General features: G+C 41.5%; 1 protein-coding gene across 5 annotated transcripts in view; it reads right to left on the reverse strand.

Moving 5' to 3' along the window:
• BRAF (B-Raf proto-oncogene, serine/threonine kinase) overlaps positions 1-25,507 on the reverse strand; it is a 568,039-nt gene that overhangs the window by 8,840 nt on the left and 533,692 nt on the right. For all 5 annotated transcript variants that reach the window (XM_089782036.1, XM_075939782.2, XM_075939791.2 and 2 more), the window contains 5 exons: positions 24,687-24,733; positions 23,060-23,178; positions 22,013-22,144; positions 16,339-16,473; positions 7,722-7,875 (listed from right to left, as the gene is read on the reverse strand). In XM_089782036.1, coding sequence (XP_089638162.1) covers positions 7,722-7,875; positions 16,339-16,473; positions 22,013-22,144; positions 23,060-23,178; positions 24,687-24,733 — 587 coding nt within the window. The remainder of the gene's footprint in view (positions 1-7,721; positions 7,876-16,338; positions 16,474-22,012; positions 22,145-23,059; positions 23,179-24,686; positions 24,734-25,507) is intronic.

Below are 25,507 nucleotides of genomic sequence, written 5' to 3' on the forward strand. Positions count from 1 at the left end.
ACTTGCCTGCAAAAGGACACCCATCCTTAGGAATTTTCAGAACTCTTTTCTAAGGCTATGTCTACACTGCATTCCTCTTTCGAGAGAGGAATGCAAATGCAGCCGAGCAAAATTGCAAATGAAGCGTGAATTTGAATTTCCCATGCTTCATTTGCATAAAGGCATCCGGGCGCTTTTTCAAAATACTCTATTTTGAAAGAAAAAACGCAGTCTAGACAGAGTTATTTTGAAAAAAAAAACCAAAAAACCCCTTCTTTCAAAATAGCCCTTAATCCTAAGGTTTAAGGGTTATTTCGAAAGAAGGGCTTTTTTTCTGAAATAACCCTGTCTAGACTGCATTTTTTCTTTTGAAATAGGGTATTTTGAAAAAATGCCCGGACTCCATTATGCAAATGAAGCATAGGAAATTCAAATCTGCGCTTCATTTGCAATTTAGCTCGGCTGCATTTGCATTCCTCTCTCGAAAGAGGAATGCAGTGTAGACATACCCTAAGAGTGGATGATGGGTAAATGCACAGAACAGAGTCTTTGTTCTATTTAGCAAAAGTATTCTGTACACTTAGATTCAAACAAATGCTCCCTAGATATCCTACATTCTGAAAAACAGCTCAAATAGCCTAAAGAAAAATAAGTACGAATATTGTCTTACATGTATACTCTTGAACATGGGGGGGAGAGGGGGAAGAAATATATTCACAAGTAGCATTAAAGAGAATTAATGTTAGTTCAATTCAAAATGAGACAGTCTCCCAAAATGGTAGAGCAGCCTGCTTTACAAAGGAAGGAACCAAAGAGAGCGAATAAAACTCACTATGTGATGAGAAAAAGCACAGAGAGTACTCTTAGGAATAACTTCTGCAGAAGTGCATGTACTGAGATAGTCCATAAGGACACAAGAGCACTTAAGAGAGTCTGAGTTGAGGAAATTAATCGAGGGTTTTGGCTATGAGGAAAGTATCATGGGAAGTGAATGCAGGAGCGTTCCAAGGTCTCTAAGTAAAGGAGACTAGGGCAGACAAAAGGTATCTTGTAAATTGGTGGGGTTATTTTTAAGTAGTAACAATGCAAAAAACACTTCATGATGTTTAGCTTTTTCTAGACTACCCCTTTGCAAACTTCATCCAGCACAAATCCAATAATGGCTTTTATTTTTTGATATCTTTCTGGGATTCAGCTTAAAGAGAACACCAGAATAGTAATAGGTCTGAAGGATGAAATTCATCCAAAAGCAAACGGCCAACACAAGTTCAGTGCACTGCTTAAGCCCCACTTACAACTTATTTTAAGGCTTTAGTGGCATGTGAGCAATGCATAAGTTTTGTACTAGCCTGGTGCATAAAGATAAATTTCCCCTTGAAAGTAGCAGTAGGGACATTACACTGAACCAATGTTCATTTTCCTCACTTCATTATCTTCCAGCATCAGAGCTATTGATTTAAGGCATGGTGTGGAGGGATCACAGGAAGAGAACTGTCTGGAGAACTTCTCACCCAATTACAGCATTTTATAATTGGCCAAATTTAATGCTAAAACAAGTTTAGTGTCCCTGTAATCTGTGAATGTCACACACACAAAACCTGCAAGTAAAAGTAATGCCCTCTGATAGCTCCAGTACTCCATGGAGCCATGTAACTGAAAGATAATCCTGTTAAATGAAGTGTGTTATCCACATGCTCAGTTTACTGTGCTAATACTCTCCCAGCAGATAAAGCCCTTGCTTCCAAACACTCAATATACCTAATGTTATTCTTGTTCCTCTCTGGCACAAATACAGCATCTTTCACAGTAAAACTCTTGCCTCGTGCTTTTGTCCTTTTTTAAAGGAAAAAAAGACAAAAGATTACAAAATTGCCTCTTTGAGGTTATTTTTAAAAATAATTTTCATGCTTAGCTGCAATGTCCAAACATGTTTTATATAAATTTGCTTTTCAGTCTTCTTTCCTAAGCAGCTGATTAAAAATGATTAATAAACAGACTGCACCCTCTTTACTCTTCGGCTGTGTCTAGACTAGCAAGTTTTTCCGCAAAATCAGATGATTTTGCGGAAAAACTTGCCAGCTGTCTACACTGGCTGCTTGAATTTCCGGAAAAGCACTGACGATCTCACGTAAGATCGTCAGTGCTTTTCCGGAAATACTATGCTGCTCCCGTTTGGGCAAAAGTCTTTTTCCGAAAGACTTTTGCGCAAAAGGGCCAGTGTAAACAGCACAGTACTGTTTTCCGCAAAAAAAGCCCCGATCATGAAAATGGCGATCGGGGCTTTTTTGCGGAAAATCGTGTCTAGATTGGCCACGGACGCTTTTCTGCAAAAAGTGCTTTTGCGGAAAAGCATCTTGCCAATCTAGACGTGCTTTTCCGAAAATGCTTTTAACGGAAAACTTTTCCATTAAAAGCATTTTCGGAAAATCATGCCAGTGTAGTCGTAGCCTTCTTGTACCTGTTTCAGCCAATAGTGCAGTTTTTAATTGTTGCTAAGGGACTTCAGATGATGAAAGATGAACTGCTAATATGAAGAGCAGGAGAACAGAGCTAGGTTAAAATATTTCATCTAGTGACTGATATGAGGCATCATAGATGCAAAAAAGGTCAATATTGTCAGTCATTTTTCAATCTGTTCAAATCTACATCTTAGTGAACTGACATTGATAACAAACTTAGTCTACCCTTATTAACTTGCAGGTGCTACCATGATCTCAAGATAATAAATCTTAATTGAATGGGTGACAAATTTAGTGCAGATAACATGCAGGCCCAGTAGTGGCAGGTGACAAGGTAATTTTCTTCTAAATTTTATAGACTGCATATAAAAAAGTCTACTTGCCAACAGACACTTTTGTTCTGAAAGTGTACTGGCTGAACACTGCAGCAATCATGTGTCCAGCCATGCAGCCACAGTTGTGCAATACTTGGCATTTCAGAGCCAATTTCCTTATCCCAACATTTCCTACGCCTCACCCCAACTTTATCCCCCAGAAGCTCTATCTGTAGCATGACTGACTTGACAAGCATAGGCCCCCTGTTTTTTGAAAGCACCAAACATGCTGTCATATGAAATAACTTGAGATGTTCATTACCCTGCAGTTCTGCTCGGACGAGAGATCTTGCCTCTGAGGAAGAGCGAATGGATGATTTTCAAACAGTGCCATATGCTCTGAGAACAAGTCTGCTGTGCCCAGCCGACTTGAATAGGATCACTTTGGTTCTGTCCTGCTGAACCTCATGCAGTGCTTTGGATGCAAGAGGAAACACATAACAGAACTTTTTCCTCAGCATGTAAGAAAAACATCCGAGTATGGATTTCTGCCTTCTCTCAATCAGAACTTCTGACATTTGTTTTGACTTTCAGTAAACAATTCAATTTCCAAATGTCATAGAGGATTTGAACGACCACATATGATAGTCCCCGTTTGTATCAAGAAGGTCACTAAGGCATTTTAAAACTTGTTAGATGGACCAACTTTGTTTCAAATGCACAATTTCCAAAAAACGATTCCAAAAAGAAGCAACTAAGCTCTTCCATGAAGGTCCACGTGATAGATCACATTCATAAGGTCTGCACTAGTTGAGCCTCATCTCTGGGAGAAAGGATTCTGGGAGAACTTTCAACTCTAGCAAATGTATGTGGAGTTTGCACTCTTGAGGTTTTCCAAGATTATGCACAGCTCCAAGATCCTTGATGTGCTCCTCAACCCAGATTTTATGCAACACTGTAAGAAGAAAGCTAAGAGAAGGGCAACCCCTTCTAAATGTACACTGGTAGTATCCACAACAGCAGTGAGTATTTGACCCACTAAGGTGAAAATATTTCTACATGGGTCGCATTTGCATGCTTGCAAAGAGAGATGACATGGGTGCAGGTATCCATCAGGCCTCACACATATGATAAAATCTTGTAGGACCATCTAGCATGGACATAGCTAGGTTCACTGCCTGCAGTAAATAACCTTGTAGAATTTAGAGTGGGCCTCTTTGAAAGTTGGATTCTGCCCAGGGACCAAGTTTGATTTCATTTAGTTTACTCTCAGACAAAGAGCTCTGAAGAAAGAGTAAGTCTCACAGGGAATACATTATTTCACAATAAGACTGGGCTCTAATGAACCAATTATCTAGATGCAGATACACCTGTAAATCTTGTCAACACAAATGGACTGCACTCACCATTAGTGACTCTGTGAACACCCTTCAGACTGCTAGCTTGTACAAGTTGTTTTCTCTATAAACCTAAGGGAAGATGCCTTACAAAGATACAGAAATAGGCATCTTGAAAGGATAAGGACCCTGAACCAATCCTGCAGATTGAAAAAAGGGACTGGATTCTCCCCAAAGAAACCATAATTAGGCTTTCCTCAGCTTTCCTCCTCCACCCTTTTTTGCAAAGGTTCAGGAAGCGTAATGGGCATCACAAAAGGCTCTGATATCATTCAGAGAAAAGGAGATGATGCTCTCATCAGATAATGAGATAAGACAATTATACTTTTGAGGATTTGATTTCACATCAGGAATATCAGTAATCCTGGGAATTCCTATGGAGGTAGCAGAGGGATCCCTGCTAAATCCTTCATCTTCTCAGATTTTTTGGAAGAGTGGGAAACCATGGTCTCGTCCAATATATCTATGGATGACACTGAGTTTTTCCAGAATTGTGGTTTCCATTGCAACATAGCCCTGATCTACACTAGGACCTTATTCCAAAATAACCGCCCTAAGTTCAAATTTGTAAGGGGTGCATCCACACTTCCAAGCCTGTATTTTTTTTTAAATAAAGTGCTGGGGAATTCAAACTTTGTACTCCTACATTTTATCAGGAGTAATGCTAATTCCGAAATAGTGTGGACGCTCTGGGGCTGCTAATTTGAACTTACTGGCCTCCGGGAGGCCTCCTGCAGCTTCCCAGAGTGCTTCCTGGGGCTTTAAGTCCAAGGTAGCACACCCACATTAACAGAGCCTGCCTCAGACTAATTTCGATGCTTCCCCATAGTAAGGACATGCTAGTTAGAAGGTGTTAAATCGGGCGTTCTTAAGCTGAAATTAGTAATAGTTTCCTAATGTAGATATGGCCAGAGGCTTCTCTGCACAGCATTAATGGTAAGACTGTTCCAAAGAATATCTTGCTTGAAGTTATGATGGACCCTAAGAGGAAGTAAGTTGGAGCTGGGCAGCGATGATGGCTCTGTGTCTCAGGCATTCCCACCACTGGAGCCTTCAAAGGATATTGGCTCCTGGCATTCAGATAAGATGGCACAGATCCCTGACATGGATGACTGATCCAGCGAGTCTGGATCCAAACAAGTTCTACTCTTCTCCAAGATCCAGGGAAGCAGACCATTTTTCTTACTAAGACGCCTCTTGAGTTTGCTGGAGTCACAGCTGCTTACCCACTGTCCTTAGCTGTGGAAACCCATTTTGATGGCTCATTGCAGGATGAGTTTACCAGAGGACAAGCCCATGAGAGGATGAGCCCTTTTGGCCTGAAATTCTGTACCAAATCTTCCTTTGACAGCGAAGGAGGCATAGCAGCCATACTGCTTCCACCTAGGGAGGCAATGAGACCTTCAGCTGAGATCATAAGAAGCACTTCTCTTGAATATCTAAAGTAAGAATTTCATTGACAAGAGGAAAAAAAACTTTAAAAACTCTGATTTTAAGATAGGTCTGCCAAAGTGAACAACAGCAAAACATTGACAAAACAGTCCATAATGTTTTCAAAAAAGCTTTTAATCCTACGACTAACTCTAACAAAACCTCAATTTACCATTGCTTTTGCTTGTTTAACAAAACTGAAAAAAAAGAGGCTGTTCTATTACTTTACCAGCAGATGGAGAGAAAAGAACTAGGGGCACTATAAGGGTGCGTCTACACTACACGTGGAGCTCAAAATAAGCTATGCAAACTGCATAGCTTATTTCGAGTTAATTTCAAAATAGCTTATTTCGAAATTTGGCAATGTCTACACAGCACTTACTTTGAAATAAATTGCTATTCCGAAACGTCCCTTACACCTTGTGAAATGAGGTTTCCTGGGACATTGGAAAGAGAGCCAGTAATATTTTGAAATAATGGGCGGACTCAAAGACATGGAATAGCTATTTCAGGATACCTCCAGTATTCCGAAATAGCACTGCAGTGTAGAAGTAGCCCAAGAGGGGCTAGGCAATTAGTCAACCTATGAATTGTTCATGCCTCTCCGAGCCCTGAGCTATACTACTGCATTGCAAGGATGTGTAACCACATGGCTAGGCACTCTACTTCTAGAGCAGGGTATGGAGTGCAAGAAAGCTCTTTTTGCCCCCCTCTCATCCATTAAAACATACTGACAGCAATACTGCAAACTTCTCTACAAATCATATAACCAGAAGCCATTAAGAAATATTTTCCTTTCCTTGAAGAACCAACCAAAAAGGCAAAAGCTTGTTTGTGGTGGAGAGAAACTGTTCACAGTAAATAGCTTAATATTTAACAGATCTGTAAAATACTTGAGAACACAGCTCAGATAGGACAGGAACATGACAGTCCAGACATTGACAATATTATTGTGCTAATGTCTGCCACCAGAGGTCACTGTAACATGAAAAAGATAGTGCTAGTCTGTGATTTATCTGTGCCAGATGAATAATCTACAAAAGAGGGAGTGAGCTGACATTATGAGTTTAGCAAAATTTCTAGTTTGCATGCTAAGTACTTGTAGTCAACCCAGTAACTTCTGTACAAAAGCAAAATATTCCCCATAGAAAAGAAATGACTCCAGCAACATTACTAATTCAAATAAAGTAGTGAAATAATAGAAAGCCATTTTTTAAAATGGAAATTCATGGTAAAATATCAATTTCCCACCAAAAACTTTTCAAGTTTATAGCCTTGCTTTTATAAACAGGTTTTCCCATTATGGGAGTTAACATATTATTGCACAGCAGAAACACATCTACTTATGTTCTTCAGAGTTGTCAAGTTTCTTAAAATAAGGCTCCTTCTATTTGCAGGATAAAGGGATAATTATTTGTGATACATCTGCTGTTTAGAAGTAATATCAGACATCTGAAGTTTATTCTACATTGTAATGATGTAAGAGTATTAAAAAAGGTTTTAAAGTAGAGCTGGTCAGATCACTTTTAGACAAAAGACAGATACCGTCTCTAGTAAAAGAGGCTTCCCAACTAGCACTCTTTTAAACCATAAATAAAAAACAAAAGTCACACACTGCCAAAGTCTTCCTTTGAAATCTGTGTTGTGTTTGCTCACCTCTGTTAACTACACCAACCTTTAGCTGTGCTCAACCTTGCAGCTAAGCTCTTTTGCCATCTTCACACATGACCATCAACACATCCAACTGAGAAGCTAAAACTGTTGCTCAACGATTTTGAATTCAATAGAAAAAAATAGTCTGAGTAGTTTAAACTTAAAGACACTACCTACAGAGCAACCAGAGAAGTAAGGAAAGATGGCACAGAAAGCACAGCAAATGCAAGGTATGACCCAGTAACCCAGAGTTTTTTTGTTTTGTCTGAAACGACTTTTCCCTTTTCTCATAGGTGACCTTTTAATCCTTTTTGTGCTGGCAATTCCCAGAGCATCCTTTGCCAGCAACAGTCTTTGTGCTAGAAACATATAATGCCCACTCCTAACATGTGAGAACATACGCACACTTGTGCACGCACACACGGGAACAGACCAGCACTCACACAGGCACATGCTTTCAATTCCTTTTCAGTGTACTGGAAACCCACCGTATCCCCCTGCCTGGATGGGTGTTTTTGGAGAAGCACACGCATACAGACTAAAATCCTCCGTCTGGAAGCCAGCCCGGTTTAATGAGGGCTCAGATGCACTGCGGTGAATTTTTGGCAATGACCGAGCCAGAAGCTCAATGGAGGCAAGGATCTAAAACAAGCAGAAAACAACAGAAGATCAATCCCAGTGTGGCAGAGTAACACCCAAAAACCAAAGGCAGAACATTGAAGAATTACAAGCAATGAGTGGCTTAAGGTCAACCAAGCCACTACTTTTTAAAACAGCTTAACATTTTGCAGTCTAGTTTTTATACTTTCTGAGAAGGCTGAAAAGAACATTTATAGAGAAATTGCATCACTTTTCACCCTAAGGAATATACTGTCTCTTCTTCATTGACTCCGATGAAGGTGACAGTATTTTTTGTTTACTTTCTTGTTTATGCACTAGCATCAAGATGTTACCAGGAATGACCATAGCTTTGGAAATAGTTTGATTCAAACCACTACCACAAATTCAGCAGAGGGATCTCACTTTTTTATATTTTTAAATGTTGAGCTATGTGCTTAATAAATACATATATACATACATACAGCTACAATTGTTTAGAATCCAAAGATATTTTTCCAGATAGGGACTGGATGGTTAAGATTTGCAACAAAACTACACGACAATTTCCATTTATAGTATTTGGGGGTATAAACATTTCAGAGGATATACAGTAAGTACTAAAATTGAGACATTAATGCAGCATCCATTTGCTGTGTGAATGGGCCTTCTTTAATTCTTCATCAATGCATGTTGTTCTCTCCCAACTACATACATATCATTTTAATATTTATTTATTTGTACTTTGCTAACTACACTTGCCAACTATGCGCTTAACTATACATTCTTACTTATACTGGTCTTCAGATGGAACTCATGTCCTAGTTCAAAGGAAAACAGTCAATATGCACATACATTTCTTAGACCAGGGCTTCTTAATGCATGAGTTGTGACACAAAACTGTGTTGCCAGCATGCCACAATGTGTCAAAAGGTCATGTGGGAGGTGAGAGGGAAGAGAGGATGTTACAGAGCCCACTGCATGCTGACCCGACGACTGAGGTTTCTATGGCTCTAGTTCTGTGACTAGGGTTGGCTCCCCATTTTTGGCTTTGTGACCTGGAGCACAGAGTCACATTGATGATCAGGTTTATCCCAACCACCCCTTCCATCACCATGACAGGGAAAGAGCCAGGCCAAATTTGATTAAGTGGTTCTGTGTCCCTTTTAAGCCTGGCCAGAACCTCTGGAACACCGCAATGTCCGGAGCATGGAGCAATGCCTAACCTGTTTGTGAGACTGGACACACCATGCTGGTATACACATTGCACTTATTTAGTACTTACAATGTTAATGTATATATTATATTATTCCTGGGAGATTCTGTGCCAAAAAAAAAAAATTCTGCACACTATTTTAAAATTTTGCATATTTTATTAGTCAAAATAATACAATATTCAATTCAGTTTCAATTATTTTGGTAATTTATTTCAAAATATCTGTCAGCAAGCATGTCTGTAATAATACAGGCAACAAAACAGATTCAGGAGATGATTTTTGACAAATAGATTTACCACCAGGCATATTAATACAGAATTCTGTGTAATAATTCATTTAAACTGCAGTATAGAACTGTATTTCCCATACCACTCAGAAACAGTGCAAAGGCATGGGGAAGTCAGAGGTAACAGAGCAGCTGAGAGTGAGGGAAGTAATTGCTGGAAAGCGGTCTGGGTATGAACTTGAAGGGTTGTTGGGTATGGTTGGGAAAACCACAGAACAGTTTTTTTGGAGAAAGCTAGGGGTAGGAAAGAATTGTTAGGGAGTAACCCCATGCAGACTAGGGATGTAATAGCGTAGTCAATTAACCATTTAACCGATAAGTAAAAGCTTACAGGTTAATGCTATAGACTACACACATTTCCCCCCCTCCCAGTAATCTTTTTTAGTAGGCTGGCCAGCAGCCTGGCTCAGTCCTGGCTTGCAATGGGTCCAGGACCCACCCCTGCTGTGGCTCTGCAGTTAAAGTATATCAAGAGCTAGGCAGGCAGGAGCCCAGCTCAGTCCCTGCTTGTGCCGGGTCTGGGAGATCAGACCTCCCCTAGGAAGGAGCTACTGCCACCCTGCACTGCTGCAGGGCGACAGGCAGTTGGTCCGTGAGGGGAGCTGGTTTTTAAACTGGCTCCCCTCGTGGACAAGCTCCCACCTGGCACCGCTCGCTACTGCTTCTCAGACAGAGGCAGCAGTCCTGAGTGGCAGGGGGCTTCTCGGGAGTAAGGCCAGAGTGCACTGGCTGCTGGCCCTGCCCCCGGGTACTATTGAATAGTTGAATAACCAATAAAAATTCATGAGGTTAATTGACTATTCAATTAACCGATATTTAACATCCTAATGCAGACCCTGGCTAACACCTAGCCTCTCCCATTCAACCATACACATCCTTCCCTGTCCCCATGTGGCTCTGTGCTCCCACTCAGCCATCACCCCCACACAGCTCTGTACCCCCTTCCCGTATGCCTATGTATCCTGTACCCCGTCAGCCAGCCCTGTCCTTTTATCTCCATGTGTCTCTGCACTCCTCCTCCTTTGCCTGGCACTTCCCCCCTTTCTGTGGCCTTTTACCTCAACTCCCATTCAGCCCCTACCTCAGTCTTTGACCCTCTATCAGTCTCACAGTGCCCGTCACCCACTGCAGGCTCTTTCTCTTCCCTATCTTAGCAGACCAGGATAGCAATAGAGACTGTGAAATGTAAAGGGAGATCAGAGAGCCTAAAAGAATAAAAAAAAAACCCTCAATAATAATTGGGGTTATTCCCATATTGACATGTACCCTGTATAGCATACACATCACCTCAGGATGGGGCACAGATATAAAGTTTATTGACACCTTAAATTGACTGCTTTTTAGAGCTGCTGGTTCTGGAACCCACAAGAAGAGAGGCAATTCTTGATTTATTCCTAAGTGGAGCACAGGATCTGGTCCAAGAGATAGAAGACTATAACTGGACTGCTTAGAAAAAGTGACCATAATATAATTACATTTAACATACCTGTAGTGGGAAAAACATCACAGCAGCCCAACACTGTGGAATTTAATTTCAGAAATGGGAACTATGCAAAAATTAGGTTAGTTAAACAGATATTAAAAGGTGCAGTGCTAAAAGTAAAATACCTGTAAGCTGCATGGAAACTTTTCAAAGACACCATAATAGAGGTTCAACTTAAATAACAAAAAAGTGCCTCCATGGCTTAACAACCAAGTAAAAGAAGCATTTAGAAGAGATAAAAAGGTGTAGCTTTAAAAGTGGAAGTTAAATCCTAGTGATAAAAATAGAAAGGAGCATAACATCTGTCAAATGAAGTGTAAAAATATAATTAGAAAGGCCAACAAGGAATTTGAAGAACAGCTAGCTAAAAATTCATAAATTAATAGCATTTTTTTGTACATCAGAAGCAGGAGACCTGCTAAACAACCAGTGGGGTCACTAGACAACTGAGATGCTAAAGGAGCACTCAAAGACAATAAGGTCACTGTAGAGAAATTGAATGAATTCTTTGCATTAGTATTATGTCTGAGGATATTAAGAAGATTCTCAAAACTGAGCCATTTTTTTTAGGTGATAAATCTGAGGGAATTTTCCCAGATTGAGATATGATTAGGATACAAATTGATAAACCCGTCACCAGGATCAGATGACATTCACCCAAAGGTTCTGAAAGAACTCAAATGTGAAATTGCAGAACTACTAACTGTGGTTTGTAATCTATTTTTTAAATCTTCTTCTGTAACAAATAACTGGAAGATAGCTAATGTGATGCCAATCTTTAAAACAGGCTCTAGAGGTGATAATGGCAATTACAGACTGGTAAATCTAACGTCAGTACCAAGCAAATTAGTTGAAACTATAGTAAAGAACAAAATTGTTGGGCACATAGTTATACATAATTTGTTGGGGAAAAGCCAATATAGTTTCTGTAAAGGGAAATCATACCTCACAAATCTACTAGAATTATTTGAGGGGATCCCTCTAAAGATTTTCCATCCCTGAGCGGAGAGAGTTTTGTCTTGTGCACCAACATTGAGGTCATGTGCACTGTTCAGATGTGTGCCACTGTGGCATCCAAGTTAGTATCAAATACCTTATATATATTTTGTAAAATGTTATGGAAGAAAGAATACTAAAATAAGAGATAATTAACAAGGTTCATTACTTTATATGTTTATTTAATATGAAGTAAAATAAAAAGAAAATTAATACTGCAAAATTTTCAGTAGCCAACTTCCTCTGTTTATAGCCCTCTCTCAGAACCTCCCCCAGCTAGATGTAGAGTAGATAATCTCCCTTCCACTCCTATGATTACTGTTGGAATTCAGAACACCAAAAGGATGCTGGAGGGTTTGCTAGCAATACCAGAAGTATGAGATCCAGCAGAAAAGTTTGAACTTAGCATCTCTCAACTTTTACTAGGATACCAAGGCATGACTACAGTGCATCAATGCAGGAATGCTGAAAGAGTGAAAGATGTATCTAAGCCTCCTTTATCTTCCATCTTGACAGAAGCAAGTCCAGCTGCTGTTGTATGTTAAATTAGCCTCAAGGCTACTCTAAGTCTGCATTGCCCATAGTTCAATAGAAATCATAGGAGGCCAAGAAAAATCACAGTGCAACACTGCTCTAGTTTTCCTCCAGAATGCCCCTATCTTGGGAGCTTTATGGAAGGGGAAGGGAGGTTGAGGGTTACCACAGAGTCATTCCATTGGTTCTAAGCAAGACAGGGAGCCCCTTACCTACATTGGGAATAAAACCCAAGTAGGGGAGTGAGATCACTGTCTTTAGGGTACCTTTGTGCCACCGGAGTGTAAAATGGCCACAGTGTATAATGCTGTACAAATAGCATGAACACCCACTGGCACAGCCAGCTTGAATCCGGGGCAGGGTGCTCCTTTCCCCCTCTGCAGCGGTGACAGGAGCCTAAGGCACACTTCTGTGGGAGTCAACATGACTGCCCTCTCCCTGGCTGGGTCTCTGCTCTGCTCACCCTCCATGCAGTGTCTGAGCCATGTGGTTGCTGTCTGCACAGGGAGGCAGAGCAGCAGTAGCACAAGTGGCAGATAGTACTGTATGGGCTGCAGTGGGTCAGGGTGCTGAGTAGGGCCGCCATTAAACTTCCTCCCCCCCATGTTGTACCACGACCCAAACCCTGGCACAGCCACAGTGCAGCCCCAGGCCCAACCCCGACAGCTGCCCCGTGGCCTGCCCTGAGAGCAGCTACCACGTGGCCCTAGCCCAGCTCCAGTCCTTCCCCAGGGCTGACTGTGGCCACAGCTGCGTGGTGACTTCCCAGCTGCTCTTAGGTGGTGGCCCCAGCCGCCTGAGGAGCTGCTGCCACCACTGCTGCTATGCAGCATTGGCTTTGGCCCCGGCTTCACCCACCAGAGGTGCCACTGCTGCGGTCACGCAATCCTGGGCTGGCCCTGGCTGTTGGAGGAGCCGCCACCAAGGCCATGTGGTCCTGGGCTGGCCCCGGCAGCTGGAGGAATGCCTGCCACCAGAGGAGCAGCCACTGCCACGTGGCCCTGGCCCCAGCCATGACCCCCGGAGCAGCTGGGCAGTTATTATGCGGCCCTGGCCACAGCCCTGGGGAGTCAAGGACAGCACAGAGCTGCCTGGCTGAGCCTCCCCTACTCCGTAGGAGCAGCTCATCTTCCATCAGAAGACTATTGCATGGCCCTTCAACGGAGGTGGGCAGGTAGAGAAATTTTTGTGCATGGCTGCGCAGGCGTGCATCTTAGGGGGAATTATGTTCAACAAACATGTGGTCAAGGGCGATCCAGTGGATACAGTGTACTTAGATTTCCAGAAAGCCTTTGACAAGGTCCCTCACCAAAGGCTCTTAAGTAAGCTGTCATGGGATAAGAGGAAAAGTCTTCTCGTGGACTGATAGCTTGTTAAAAGTTAGGAAACAAAGAGTAGGAATAAATGGTCAGTTTTCAGAATGGAAAGAGGTATCTAGTGGTGTCCTGCAGTGATCTCTACTGGGACCAATCCTATTCAACATAATTATAATTGATCTGGAGAAAGAGGGAAAAAATTAAGGTGGCAAAATTTGCAGATGATACTAGCTTACTTTAGATAGTTAAATCCAAAGAGTTTCATCAAAAGGATCTCACAAAACTAGGTGACTAGACAACAAAATGGCAAATTAATTTTAATGTTGATAAATGCAAAGTAATGCATATTATAAAACATAATTCCAACTATACGTACAAAATTAGCTATTACCACTCAAGAGAGATATCTTGGAGTCATTGTGGATAGTTCTCTGAAAACATCCACTCGATGTGCAGCAGCAGTCAAAAAAGCAAACAATGTTAGGAATAATTCAAAAAGGGATAGAGAATAAGACAGAGAATATCTTATTGCCACAATATAAATCCATGATATGCCCACATCCTGAATACTGTGTACAGCTGTGGTCACCTCATCTAAAAAAACTATCTTGGCATTAGAAAAAGTTCAGAGAAGGACATAAAAAATTATTAGGGATTTGGAACAACTGTCATATGAGGGGAGATTAAAAAGACCAGGAATTTTCAGTTTAGAAAAGAGGAGACTAAGGAGGAGGATATGATAGAGATCTTTTAAAATCATGACTGGTATGGAGAAAGTGAATAAAGAAAAGTTATTTACTTGTTTCCCATAACAAAAGAACAAGGGGTCACCAAATGAAATTAATAGATAGCAGGTTTAAAATAAACAAAAGGAAGTATTTCTTCACACAATGCACAGTCATAAGAACATAAGAATGGCCATACTGGGTCAGACCAAAGGACCATCTAGCCCAGGCATGTCAAATTTGAAACCTACTGAGGGCCACACAAATGAAAACTGATAGCTTTCAGGGTCACCAAAGAACATGTACTCCTATCGTAAAGTCGTAATTATTATTATAGATTAGGTTTTAGGTATATTTTTAGATATTTTTTCAGGTCTTATTTGACTAAAATGCAATAATTTGACATGTAAAATTGTTGTCGTTTGCTTGTATATATTTTAATTTAATTATAAATTTAAGGTACTTTTTAATTTTTTATGATACAAAACTTGTTGAAATAAAAACAAGTATAGACAGTGGTTAATCAAATAGAACAGGCTTCTGTGAAAATTTAAGATACTTCGTAAGTTTGAGATTTTGCATAAACATATAATTATTCGTGCATTTGCAAAACAAGGACATATTTATTGATATAAAATTAATACATTTTGTGAGTTTATTTGGGAATAAATAAATAAAAACCAAAATACTAGCAAAATATTCCCCGCTGCTCCCCCGGAGTCAGGCACTCCCGGTCCCACTCGTGCTCTACCCCAAGGCCTCACCACTCCCCCAGAGCCAGGCACCCCCTGCTCTAAGCCAATGTCTCCCCCCTCTCCCAGAGCCAGGCACTCCTAACCCCCCCAACTTAATGCCTCACTCCTCCCTCAAAGCCAGGCACCCAACGCCCTCCAAACTAATGCCTCCCCTCTCCCCCAGAGCCAGGCACTCCCAGACCCTGCTCTAACCTAATGCCTGAGTCCCGAAGCCGCCACTGCTGCTGCCTCCGCCGCCACCACACTTCTTCCTCCAGGTGCTGGGGCACGTGAGCAGAGCAGCTGACAGTGAACAGGTGCTTGATGCTGCGCGCAGAGCGGCCAGCTAGCCGTGAGCACATGCTGGAGCGCTGAGCGCAGAGCAGCAGGCCAGTCAGCTGTGATCTACACTCGGCCATGTGCTCAGAGCAGCCAGTGGGCCGCATTTTATTCTTTCATAAAAAAGGAGTGGCAGGCCTGTTTGACATGCCTGATCTAGCCCAATAGTCTGTCTGCCAACAGTGACCAGTGCTAGATGGCCCAGAGGGAGTGAACAGAATGGGGAATCATCCCGTGATCCCTCTCCTGTCATCTATTTCCAGCCCCGGACAAACAGAGGCTAGGGACACCTTTCCTACTCATCCTGACTAATAGCCACTGATGGACCTAACCTCCACGAATTTATCTAGTTCTTAGTCAATCTGTGGATCTCCTTGTCAGAAAATGTTGTGAAAACCAGAACATTAACAGGGTTCAAAAAAGAACTACCAGTAGATAAATTTATGGAGGAAAGGTCCATGAATGGCAATTAGCCAGGATGGGTAGGAATGGTGTGTCCTTAGCCTCAGTTTGTCAGAAGCTGGGAATGGAGGACAGGAGAGGGATCACTTGATAATTACCTGTTCTGTTCATTCCCTCTAGGGCATCTGGCTGTGGCTACTGTTGGAAGACAGGATACTGGGTTAGAAGGACCTTATATACATACATACATTATATGTGCAGCACATGAAATATGCACACACACAGTGGCACAGAATTCTCCCAGGAGTACTATATATTATAGGTAACAAATATTTTGTATGCCAGATGTTTTTTGCACTAATGTTATGTACTGTGTCATGGGAGGCCATCAAAGTTTACAAATGGATCTTGACCTCAATATGGATGAGAATCACTATTGTAGACTACTTTTTGCCTCCCACTGCAATCCAATTTACCTGTGGAAAGAGGGGTCTCTCATCTCTCTTCTTCTTCAAGCACTCTGCCATTAGCCTCTTCATGGCTTTTGGACAGTTACTTCGCACTTTACTGAGATCTGGAGATAGGTATCCTCGTCCCACCATAAAAATGATCTTTTATTTTTAAAATAAAAGGGAAAGGGAAAGGGAAAATTCGTAAAACATAACCATGTAGCAAGTTAAAAAGAATTGCACATACTTAACTATCTTTTGAGCTGAAACGTGTACATTCCAGCAGTAGTTCCTTACACATATATGTATACAGTACATTCCACACTATTTAGGACTAATGATTCTGCTGATATGTTTCATAAACCACTTCAGCAGAAAAGAAGTACTCTTCCCTCCTTTCCCCCTTTAAAAAGGAATTAAGGGAGAATCATACATGCTAGTAGATAATACTATTTACACTAAAGCATACAAGGAACAATTCTTGAGCACCAAAAGAGGTTATAAGAAGAATAAATGGATCTGATGCAGATCTAAAAGATAAATATTCCGTGCCATTTAATGATTTTACACTATTTTATCCAGAATAAGTGGCAAATTCGCACATTAGGAGAATTAAAGAAATATATCACACCATATATTTTTCCATCATACATTCTCTTTGATTCTCTTCTGACTATGTTTTCTTAACACAGTGGGAAAGAAGAGCTAGTCTTTCTTCTACTGAACCAGAGTGCTATAGATCTAGTTCGTCTGGAAATAGATCTTATATTTTCAGTATTAATTTATTGAACAAAGCCTCCATTTCAAAAAGGACTTGAAACTGAAGCACACAACTCCAAATCAACAAAGATCTAGACGGAAAGCACTGTAAAGTATGGTGTATCTTCTTTTAGAAATATGAAGCAGACATTATTATATCAAGCCAAGCTCAAATGTAACGGAGCTTGAACATTGTGTTGATACTAAAACACCTCTTCAAACAAGTCAAAGATCTATTCATACTGTAACAATCACTATCGTCACTGAGTAATTTAGCCAGATGGATCCAGAAGGTGTGTTGTGACTTACATTTAAAGAAAAGTAATTATTTTATGTTTTGTATGGGAGGCAAAACAGTTACATGTCAAGTTACATATGGAGACTGCTTATGCTAACATATTCTACTGCTCCTAATTTAAACTGTAGACTGAAAAGTTTTTGACCTCTCTTTAGGAGATAACTTAAAAGTTCCCCCACAACTCCCAAGCACCAACCATGTATCCTCTGTAAAGACTTTTCTAGTCTACCCTTTGCTTATGCTGCACAGAAACAGACTTTTCATCATCCAGGAGATAGCATTCTTTAGACTACAGTAAATATTTAGTACTGAAATTACTGATAATTTGTTTTTGTTTTGATTTCAATGTTACATGTTAAATTAACATTAAACACTTTATTTTTTTTTAAGTTACAAGCAGGAAAACATCACAACAAGAACAGTAGTCCTGAGGCCTGCATAACCTATAAATAGGTATGCTGAGGTTCAATTACATCACAGAGCAGGAGAGACAATAAACAGGAGTGACATAGATTTTGCCCATTTCCAACTTGGACTTAACTTTTCATGTCAGAGCTGAACTTTTCGTCATGGCCTAGATCTGTCAAAACATACAGCACCCTATTTACATCCTTTTCAGTCAATGGACCAAGAAAGATAAACTCAAGGCATTTCACTGCATTTTACAGATCAGCTGCACCTGTGGTTTAAAGTTTGTTACAGAAAACAGTCAGCATCCATGTCATCTATCACCAGGCAGACGAAACTGATTCATGAGTCAGAGCTGTCAAAAAAGTTAAAATGTAACAGGGCCAAGTACAACTTGTAAGTGGTAACAGTCTCCTGGCTGGCAATGTGGGCATTTTTCTTCCTTTAAAAAGATGTAAAATGCAGAAACAAGAAAGCAAATGAGTCACTCAAGATCTGATGAACTGTGAAGCATTTTGATATACAGGCAGTCCCCGGGTTACATGGATCCAACTTACATCGGATCCCTACTTACAAATGGGGTGAGGCAACCCCGCACTAGCTGCTTCGCCCCAGCAGACTAGGGAGACACGAAGCTAGCGCCCCCCCCCCCCCCCCCCCCAGCAGACCAGGGAGATGCGGAGCGGCTTTTCTCAGCAGACACCTCAGCTTGAGAATAAAGGACTGAGGGAAGTGAGGTGTGGGAGAATAAAACTGAGCTCTGGAGAAATGTTTGGCTAGAGTTTCCCCTACAATATGTACCAGTTCCGACTTACATACAAATTCAACTTAAGAACAAACCTACAGTCCCTATCTTGTACGTAACCCGGGGACTGCCTGTATATGGAAGTAGCCTGTCACAAAAATGTCTCTTTCACTACCTGGTGAAACTCACTGCATGGCCAGTTCAGTTGGTTTCTCAGTCACAAATACACACTGGGCTGTTTATCTTTCACCAAAGTGTGTATTCATTCCCCTCTTACATAATAACAATACAGGTTTATAGCAAGGGTTGGCTTCCCTGATGCCTAGCCCAGGCTTGCTATCTGAGGGTATGTCTACACTGCGCGGGTTTTCCGGGATACCGCTGCATCCAAGGAACGCGTTTGCTCTTCCACTTTTTTTTTGAAGAGCAAATGTGCTCCTTTGGGGAGTCCTGTATATCTCATTCTACAAGGGATAAGGACTCTACCAAAAGACTGGGCCTAATGGCAGAAAAACCTCTTCTGGAAAAGCGATTGGAAAAACTGCAGAGCACAATTTGTGTAGCTTTTCAAAAAAACCCAAAAAACACACACACTATAGTGTAGACCTAGCCTGAGCCCCTCCAGAGATGCCCCTTGCTGACTGTTTCCTCCCCTTATATTTTTTTCCAAATACCTTGTTAACCCAGTGGTAGAAATGTAGCTGTGTTAGCTACATAGTCCTGTTTTTTGTTCTTGTTAACCCAGTGATTGTCACCCAGATGCTCACAGTTCCCCAACACAAAGAGTGTAATAGCCGTTAGTGAGCCTGCAGTCTTCACCAGCTGCAGCACTGTCTGTGATCAAGGGACTGATAACACCCTGTCACAAAACCAGATAAAATTAAGTTCTGTGATGAGCATTGCTATGGATGCATTTCTAAAGTACTGACACTATAAAAACAGGGCGGGAGACACAATGTAACAAATGGCATCACCCAAACCTTAGACAGTTTTCAATAAAGGTCAAGTCTCACCCCCCCTTCCAATTTCCATCTTAAACACTGGAAAATTATGAAGTAAGCACTCTGAACACTGTTACATGGAGCCATATTATGCTTCCTCAACACTGTGTGACTGATTAGTTGTTCACAATTAACCAGTCTTCTTCAAGGGTATGCAGACTTTGGAAAGTCATGTGTTTCACCAAGCAGACCCAGGGATCTGCTGAAAACCTGAATATCAATTAACTAATAATAGAATACTAGGACTGAAAGGGACCTCGAGAGGTCATCGAGTACAGATCCCTGCCCTCATGGCAGGACCAAATACTGTCTAGACCATCCCTGATAGACATTTATCTAACCTACTCTTAAATATCTCCACAGATTGAGATTCCACAACCTCCCTGGGCAATTTATTCCAGTGTTTGACTACCCTGACAGTTAGGAAATTTTTCCTAATGTTCAACCTAAACCTCCCTTGCTGCAGTTTAAGCCCATTGCTTCTTGTTCTATCCTCAGAGGCCAAGATGAACAAGTTTTCTCCCTCCTCCTTATGACACCCTTTTAGATACCTGAAAACTGCTATCATGTCCCCCATCAATCTTCTATTTTCTAAACTAAACAAACCCAATTCTTTCAGCCTTCCTTCATAGGTCATGTTCTCTAGACCTTTAATCATTCTTGTTGCTCTTCTCTGGACCCTCTCCAATTTCTCCATATCTTTCTTGAAATGACATGCCCAGAACTGGACACAATGGTCCAACTGAGGCCTAACTAGCGCAGAGTAGAGCAGAAGAATGACTTCTCGTGTCTTGCTCACAACACACCTGTTAATGCATCCCAGAATCATGTTTGCTTTTTTTGCAACAGCATCACTCTGCTGACTCATATGCAGCTTGTGGTCTCCCTAAATCCCCTAAATCCCTTTCTGCCGTACTCCTTTCTAGACAGTCACTTCCCATTCTGTATGTGTGAAACTGATCGTTCCTTCCTAAGTGGAGCATTTTGCATTTGTCTTTATTAAACTTTACATCATCCTGTTTACCTCAGACCATTTCTCCAATTTGTCCAGATCATTTTGAATTATGACCCTATCCTCCAGCTTAGTCGCAACCCCTCCCAGCTTGGTATCATCTGCAAACTTAATAAGTGTACTTTCTATGCCAATATCTAAATCGTTGATGAAGATATTGAAGGAAGCCGGTCCCAAAACAGACCCCTGTGGAATCCCACTTATTATACCTTTCCAGCAGGATTGTGAACCATTAATAACTACTCTCTGAGTAGGGTTATCCAGCCAGTTATGCACCCACCTTATAGTAGCCCCATCTAAGTTGTATTTGCCTAGTTTATTGATAAGAATATCATGTGAGACCATATCAAACGCCTTACTAAAGTCTAGGTATATCACATCCACCGCTTCTCCCTTATCCACAAGACTCGTTATTCTATCAAAGAAAGCTATCAGATTGGTTTGACATGATTTGTTCTTTACAAATCCATGCTGGCTGTTCCCTATCACCTTGCCACCTTCCAAGTGTTTACAGATGATTTCCTTAATTATTTGCTCCATTATCTTCCCTGGCACAGAAGTTAAACTAACTGGTCTGTAGTTTCCTGGGTTGTTCTTATTTCCCTTTTTATAAATGAGCACTATATTTTCCCTTTTCCAGTCCTCTGGAATCTCTCCTGTCTCCCATGATTTTCCAAAGATGATAGCCAGAGGCTCAGATTCCTCCTCTATCAGCTCCTTGAGTATTCTAGGATGCACTTCATCAGGCCCTGGTGACTTGCAGGCATCTAACTTTTCTAGGTGATTTTTAACTTGTTCTTTTTTTATTTTATCTTCTAAACTTACCTCCTTCCCACTAGCATTCACTATATTAAGCATTCCTTCAGACTTCTCGGTGAAGACCGAAACAAAGAAGTGATTAAGCATCTCTGCCATTTCCAAATTTCCTGTTACTGTTTCTCCCTCCACACTGACCGGAGGGCCTACCCTATCCTTGGTCTTCCTCTTGCTTCTTATGTATTTATAAGAAGGGTATAATATATACCCTTTTCAGTGTTTGAGATAAAAACAGGACACTTAATATGTTTGTCTCCTTAGTTCTGGACTATTTCATAAGCCTATGTTAATATGAATTAATCAGGAAGGAAGAAGATCGAGAAATGTGACTATATGGAAGATCACCTTCTTTTTGAAGAATTATTATTAAAACTAAATTAAATTGCAATAAATAACAAGTTATCTATTTAAACAGATTCTTGCCACACAGTTTTCAGAATCTGAAAACCCACAATTGCAGTAAGAAAAATGGTAAAAGATTAAAAGAAGTGTGAGAATGGTGGTAGGTGCCTGAAGTGAGCATATACTGAGCAGAAGGAGCACCTGAAAAATATTAGCATGTTCACTTTGCTAGTCTAAATTATTCTGCACTTCAGTTAACACCTACAGCAGACAAGTGAGCAAGTGCAATGAAAGCCTCCCTTAATCGGTGCTCTCTTTACCTGGTCTCTGTTGTTGATGTTTGAGTATGGTAACTGCCCAGTCATCAGCTCATAAAGAACAATCCCAAATGCATATACATCTGATTGAAAACTATAAGGGTTTTTATCTTGCATCCTGATTACTTCTGGTGCCTGTACCATAAAAGGAAAGAGAATGATTCTGCATTTTATCTTATGTCAGGCTGCTATATCACATACCAAATATGAAACTTTTGTTTTTAAAACAACAAACAGTGAAACAATATTAAGTGAGGTTCCATGCAAAGGCAGTCTTAGGTTCTGACAGTTCAAAGTCAGTTTTAGGTTCTGACTGCTCAATGGCAAAACACATAGACTTCCATATTCTCTCTCTCTTCAGTATTGACTACCCAGTATCTCTCAGTTAGTTACTATCCGAGACATTTTTGTTATAATCTTGTACCTTTGGTAATATATAACTGGATTTATTCAGGTCCACTATTCAAAACAGATGTTCCAGAATTACTGAGACTAAAGCATTAATATTGTGTGTCTGAACACGAATTTCTAAATCCATTGGTTATCCAACTGGATGAGTTCATTGCTGAATTATGATAGGCAAACTGACACTTTATGGTCTGAGAAGCAATTTTGAAACTGGAATTACAAACCTGGCCACCACCAAAGTTTTAAGGTGTGTGATTAGGAAGGGGTTAAATTGGTCTAAACAAAAGTCCTTAAATAAGTTGCTTCTGAAGAGGTAATCTTGATAATCTTTATGACAGTTTCTTCACAACAGCTACACTTGAATATATCTAACTTAAAAACAAATTATTTTAAACAAACTCATGAGAACATTTCAGATTTTGCTGATTTTTTAAAAATATACTTAAAGAGGAGTTACAGATATTAATTTAGTTGATCTTGACCATGTCATCTTAAGTCTGATTTTATATGGCTGTGCACTTGGGATGGTGTTCAGAAATCTTTAGTCAAAATGGAAACAGTTTGAAAGAACAGGAGCTAACTCTTCAAAGGCCATCTACAGCCAAATAATTTGAAAGGAATACACCATTCCCCTATACTTACCATCCATAGAATGGACCCGGACAATTGTTCAAACTGATGGGACCCACTCCATCGTGATTTCACTGTAGCAAGACCAAAATCACCTATTTTTACAGTAAGGTCTTCATGAAGAAATATATCTATGGAGGAGATGTAAAGGAAAAGAAGAACTAACCCTATGTTTTCCTACCAAGCAAAACATGTTAAATGACTTTTTGCTTTCGGTGTTAGTTGTACCAATCTGTAGCATCCAGCCATAGTATACTTTTCAAGTTATCAGTTCTTACATAGGTCTAGATTCTGCATACCCAGCATATATAAAATCCTATCCCCTAAAGCAGGGATGGGCAAGAGGTGGCTAGCAGGCTGTATCTGGCCCGCCAAGCCGCCACTGGCACCTTTACTACAGAGCAGGTGCAGCTGCTGTAAACAGCAGGCTGCTAATTGCTATGCAGTCTGGGCAGTGAGGAAAAAGCTTTGTGCACTGTCCCCGCCCCCTAGCAAAATCCCTCAGTTCCCATTGACCAGTTTCTGGCCAATAGGAGCTGAGAAATTTTGCAGAAGGCAGGGGCAGCGAATGAAGCCTCCTCACTCCCTCCTTGTGCTGGAGCAAAGCCATATGCATCAGCCCACCCAGCACACAGACAGTGATCCTGTCTCAGGTTGCTTCAGAGCTGCTGGCTGGGAGCCACCTAGATAAGCAACTCCCAGCCAGAGCCTGCATATGGCACCCCATCCCCTTTTTCCCCCCCAACTACCTGCCCCAGGCCACAACCCAAACCCTCTCCCCACCTCCTGCAGGTCACAAGTCCCTCCCAGACCCTGCACCCTCTCCTATTCTCCTCCCATAGGCCATAATTCTTTCCTGCATCCTTGCCCCTGCATCCTATCCCCTGCCCCACGTCACCACCCAAGCCCTCTGCAACCTCTTTCCCCACTTCTCCTGGGGCACAATTCCCTCCCAAACTCTGCAGTCTCTCCTACACGCCAGAATCCTCTACTGCATCCATTACCCCTTTTGGCCCTGCACCCAAGCCCTACTCCAGATCATAACTCCAGATCCCTCCTCCACCCAAACTCCCTTTCAGACCCAAACTCCCTCCTGCACCCCAGTTCTCTCTCTCAAGCTCCCTTTTACACCCTACCTACTGTTCCAGACCCAGTGCCCCCTCCACAGAACTGCAGCCCTTGACCACTTACCAAAATCTTGGAGTGGCCCTCCCATTAAAAATTATTGCCCAACCCTGCCCTAAAGTTAGCCCTAAAGTTAGCTATAATGTTTAGACTAGTATTAAGCAGATAATCACATTACAATGTCTAATTCTTAAATGGCTCCAGGAAACTGCAGATATAGTGGAAGTCTGTGACTGAGTTGTAAGTATCCTTTCACGTTCATAAAATGAATGGTTATCTGAAGTGAATGTTGATTCTGCCACAAAACTTGCTTTCGCTTTGTTAACATATTACAAGGTGTAATGGGTATTTTTTTATTTTGCTCAATTAGTACTTCACACCCACATGTCAACTCTCCTCTAACATTTCTGAAAAGAGTCACATGTGAACGACTGTTCATTTTAAGAAGTTCATTTCTGGCAGAAGAAAGAGGCTTGGTGTCATGTTCCAAGGTTGCATCTTTCAGAAAGGATACTATTACTCTTGAGGTCTCTGTGGATGATTGACTTGGCGTGCAAGTAACTGAAAAGAAACAAATAATTTTTTAGGATGGGTGGTCTCCAACCTTTTTACACCCAAGATCACTTTTTAAATCTCTGAACAGGTGAAGATCTACAGCCCCGCCCCTTCCTTGAAGCCCCACCCCTTCCTTGAAGCACTGCCCTCTCTATTCTCCTCCTGTCCATCACTTGCTATCCCCAGCCCTTACTTACACACTCTGATAAACAGTTTATTTTTAAATTATGCGATGTATAAAATTAAAATCACGTGTTTATAGTTATGAAATTAATGGTCTGTTTTTTATTCATGCTATTTAAATCTAAAATGAAGCATTTATAATTATACATTTTGTGGGGACAGAGTTCTGCGGCGGGGGGCAGGGAAGAGGGAACAGAGTGCTGGGAGGGCAGAGGACAGGGTTCTGCAGCAAGGGACAGAGTGCCAGTGGAGACAGGAATAGGGACAGCGCTCTGTGGCTGGGGACAGGAGAGTGGGGACAGAATTCTGTGGCTGAGGACAGGGGAGTGGGGACAGAGTTCAGGGAGTGGGGATAGGGGAGTGGGGACAGCGTTCTGTGGCTGGGGACAGGGGAGTGGGGACAGCGTTCTGTGGCTGGGGACAGGGGAGTGGGGACAGAGTTCGGGGAGTTCGGGGAGTGGGGACAAAGTTCTGTGGCTGGGGACAGGGGAGTGGGGACAGAGTTCTGTGGCTGGAGACGGGAGTGGGGACAGAGTTCGGGGAGTGGGGACAGGGGAGTGGGGACAGAGTTCTGTGGCTGGGGACAGGAGTGGGGAC

Source organism: Pelodiscus sinensis, chromosome 1, assembly GCF_052426305.1.
Source record: "Pelodiscus sinensis isolate ZL-2025 chromosome 1, ASM5242630v1, whole genome shotgun sequence".
NCBI classification, from domain to species: Eukaryota; Metazoa; Chordata; order Testudines; family Trionychidae; genus Pelodiscus; species Pelodiscus sinensis.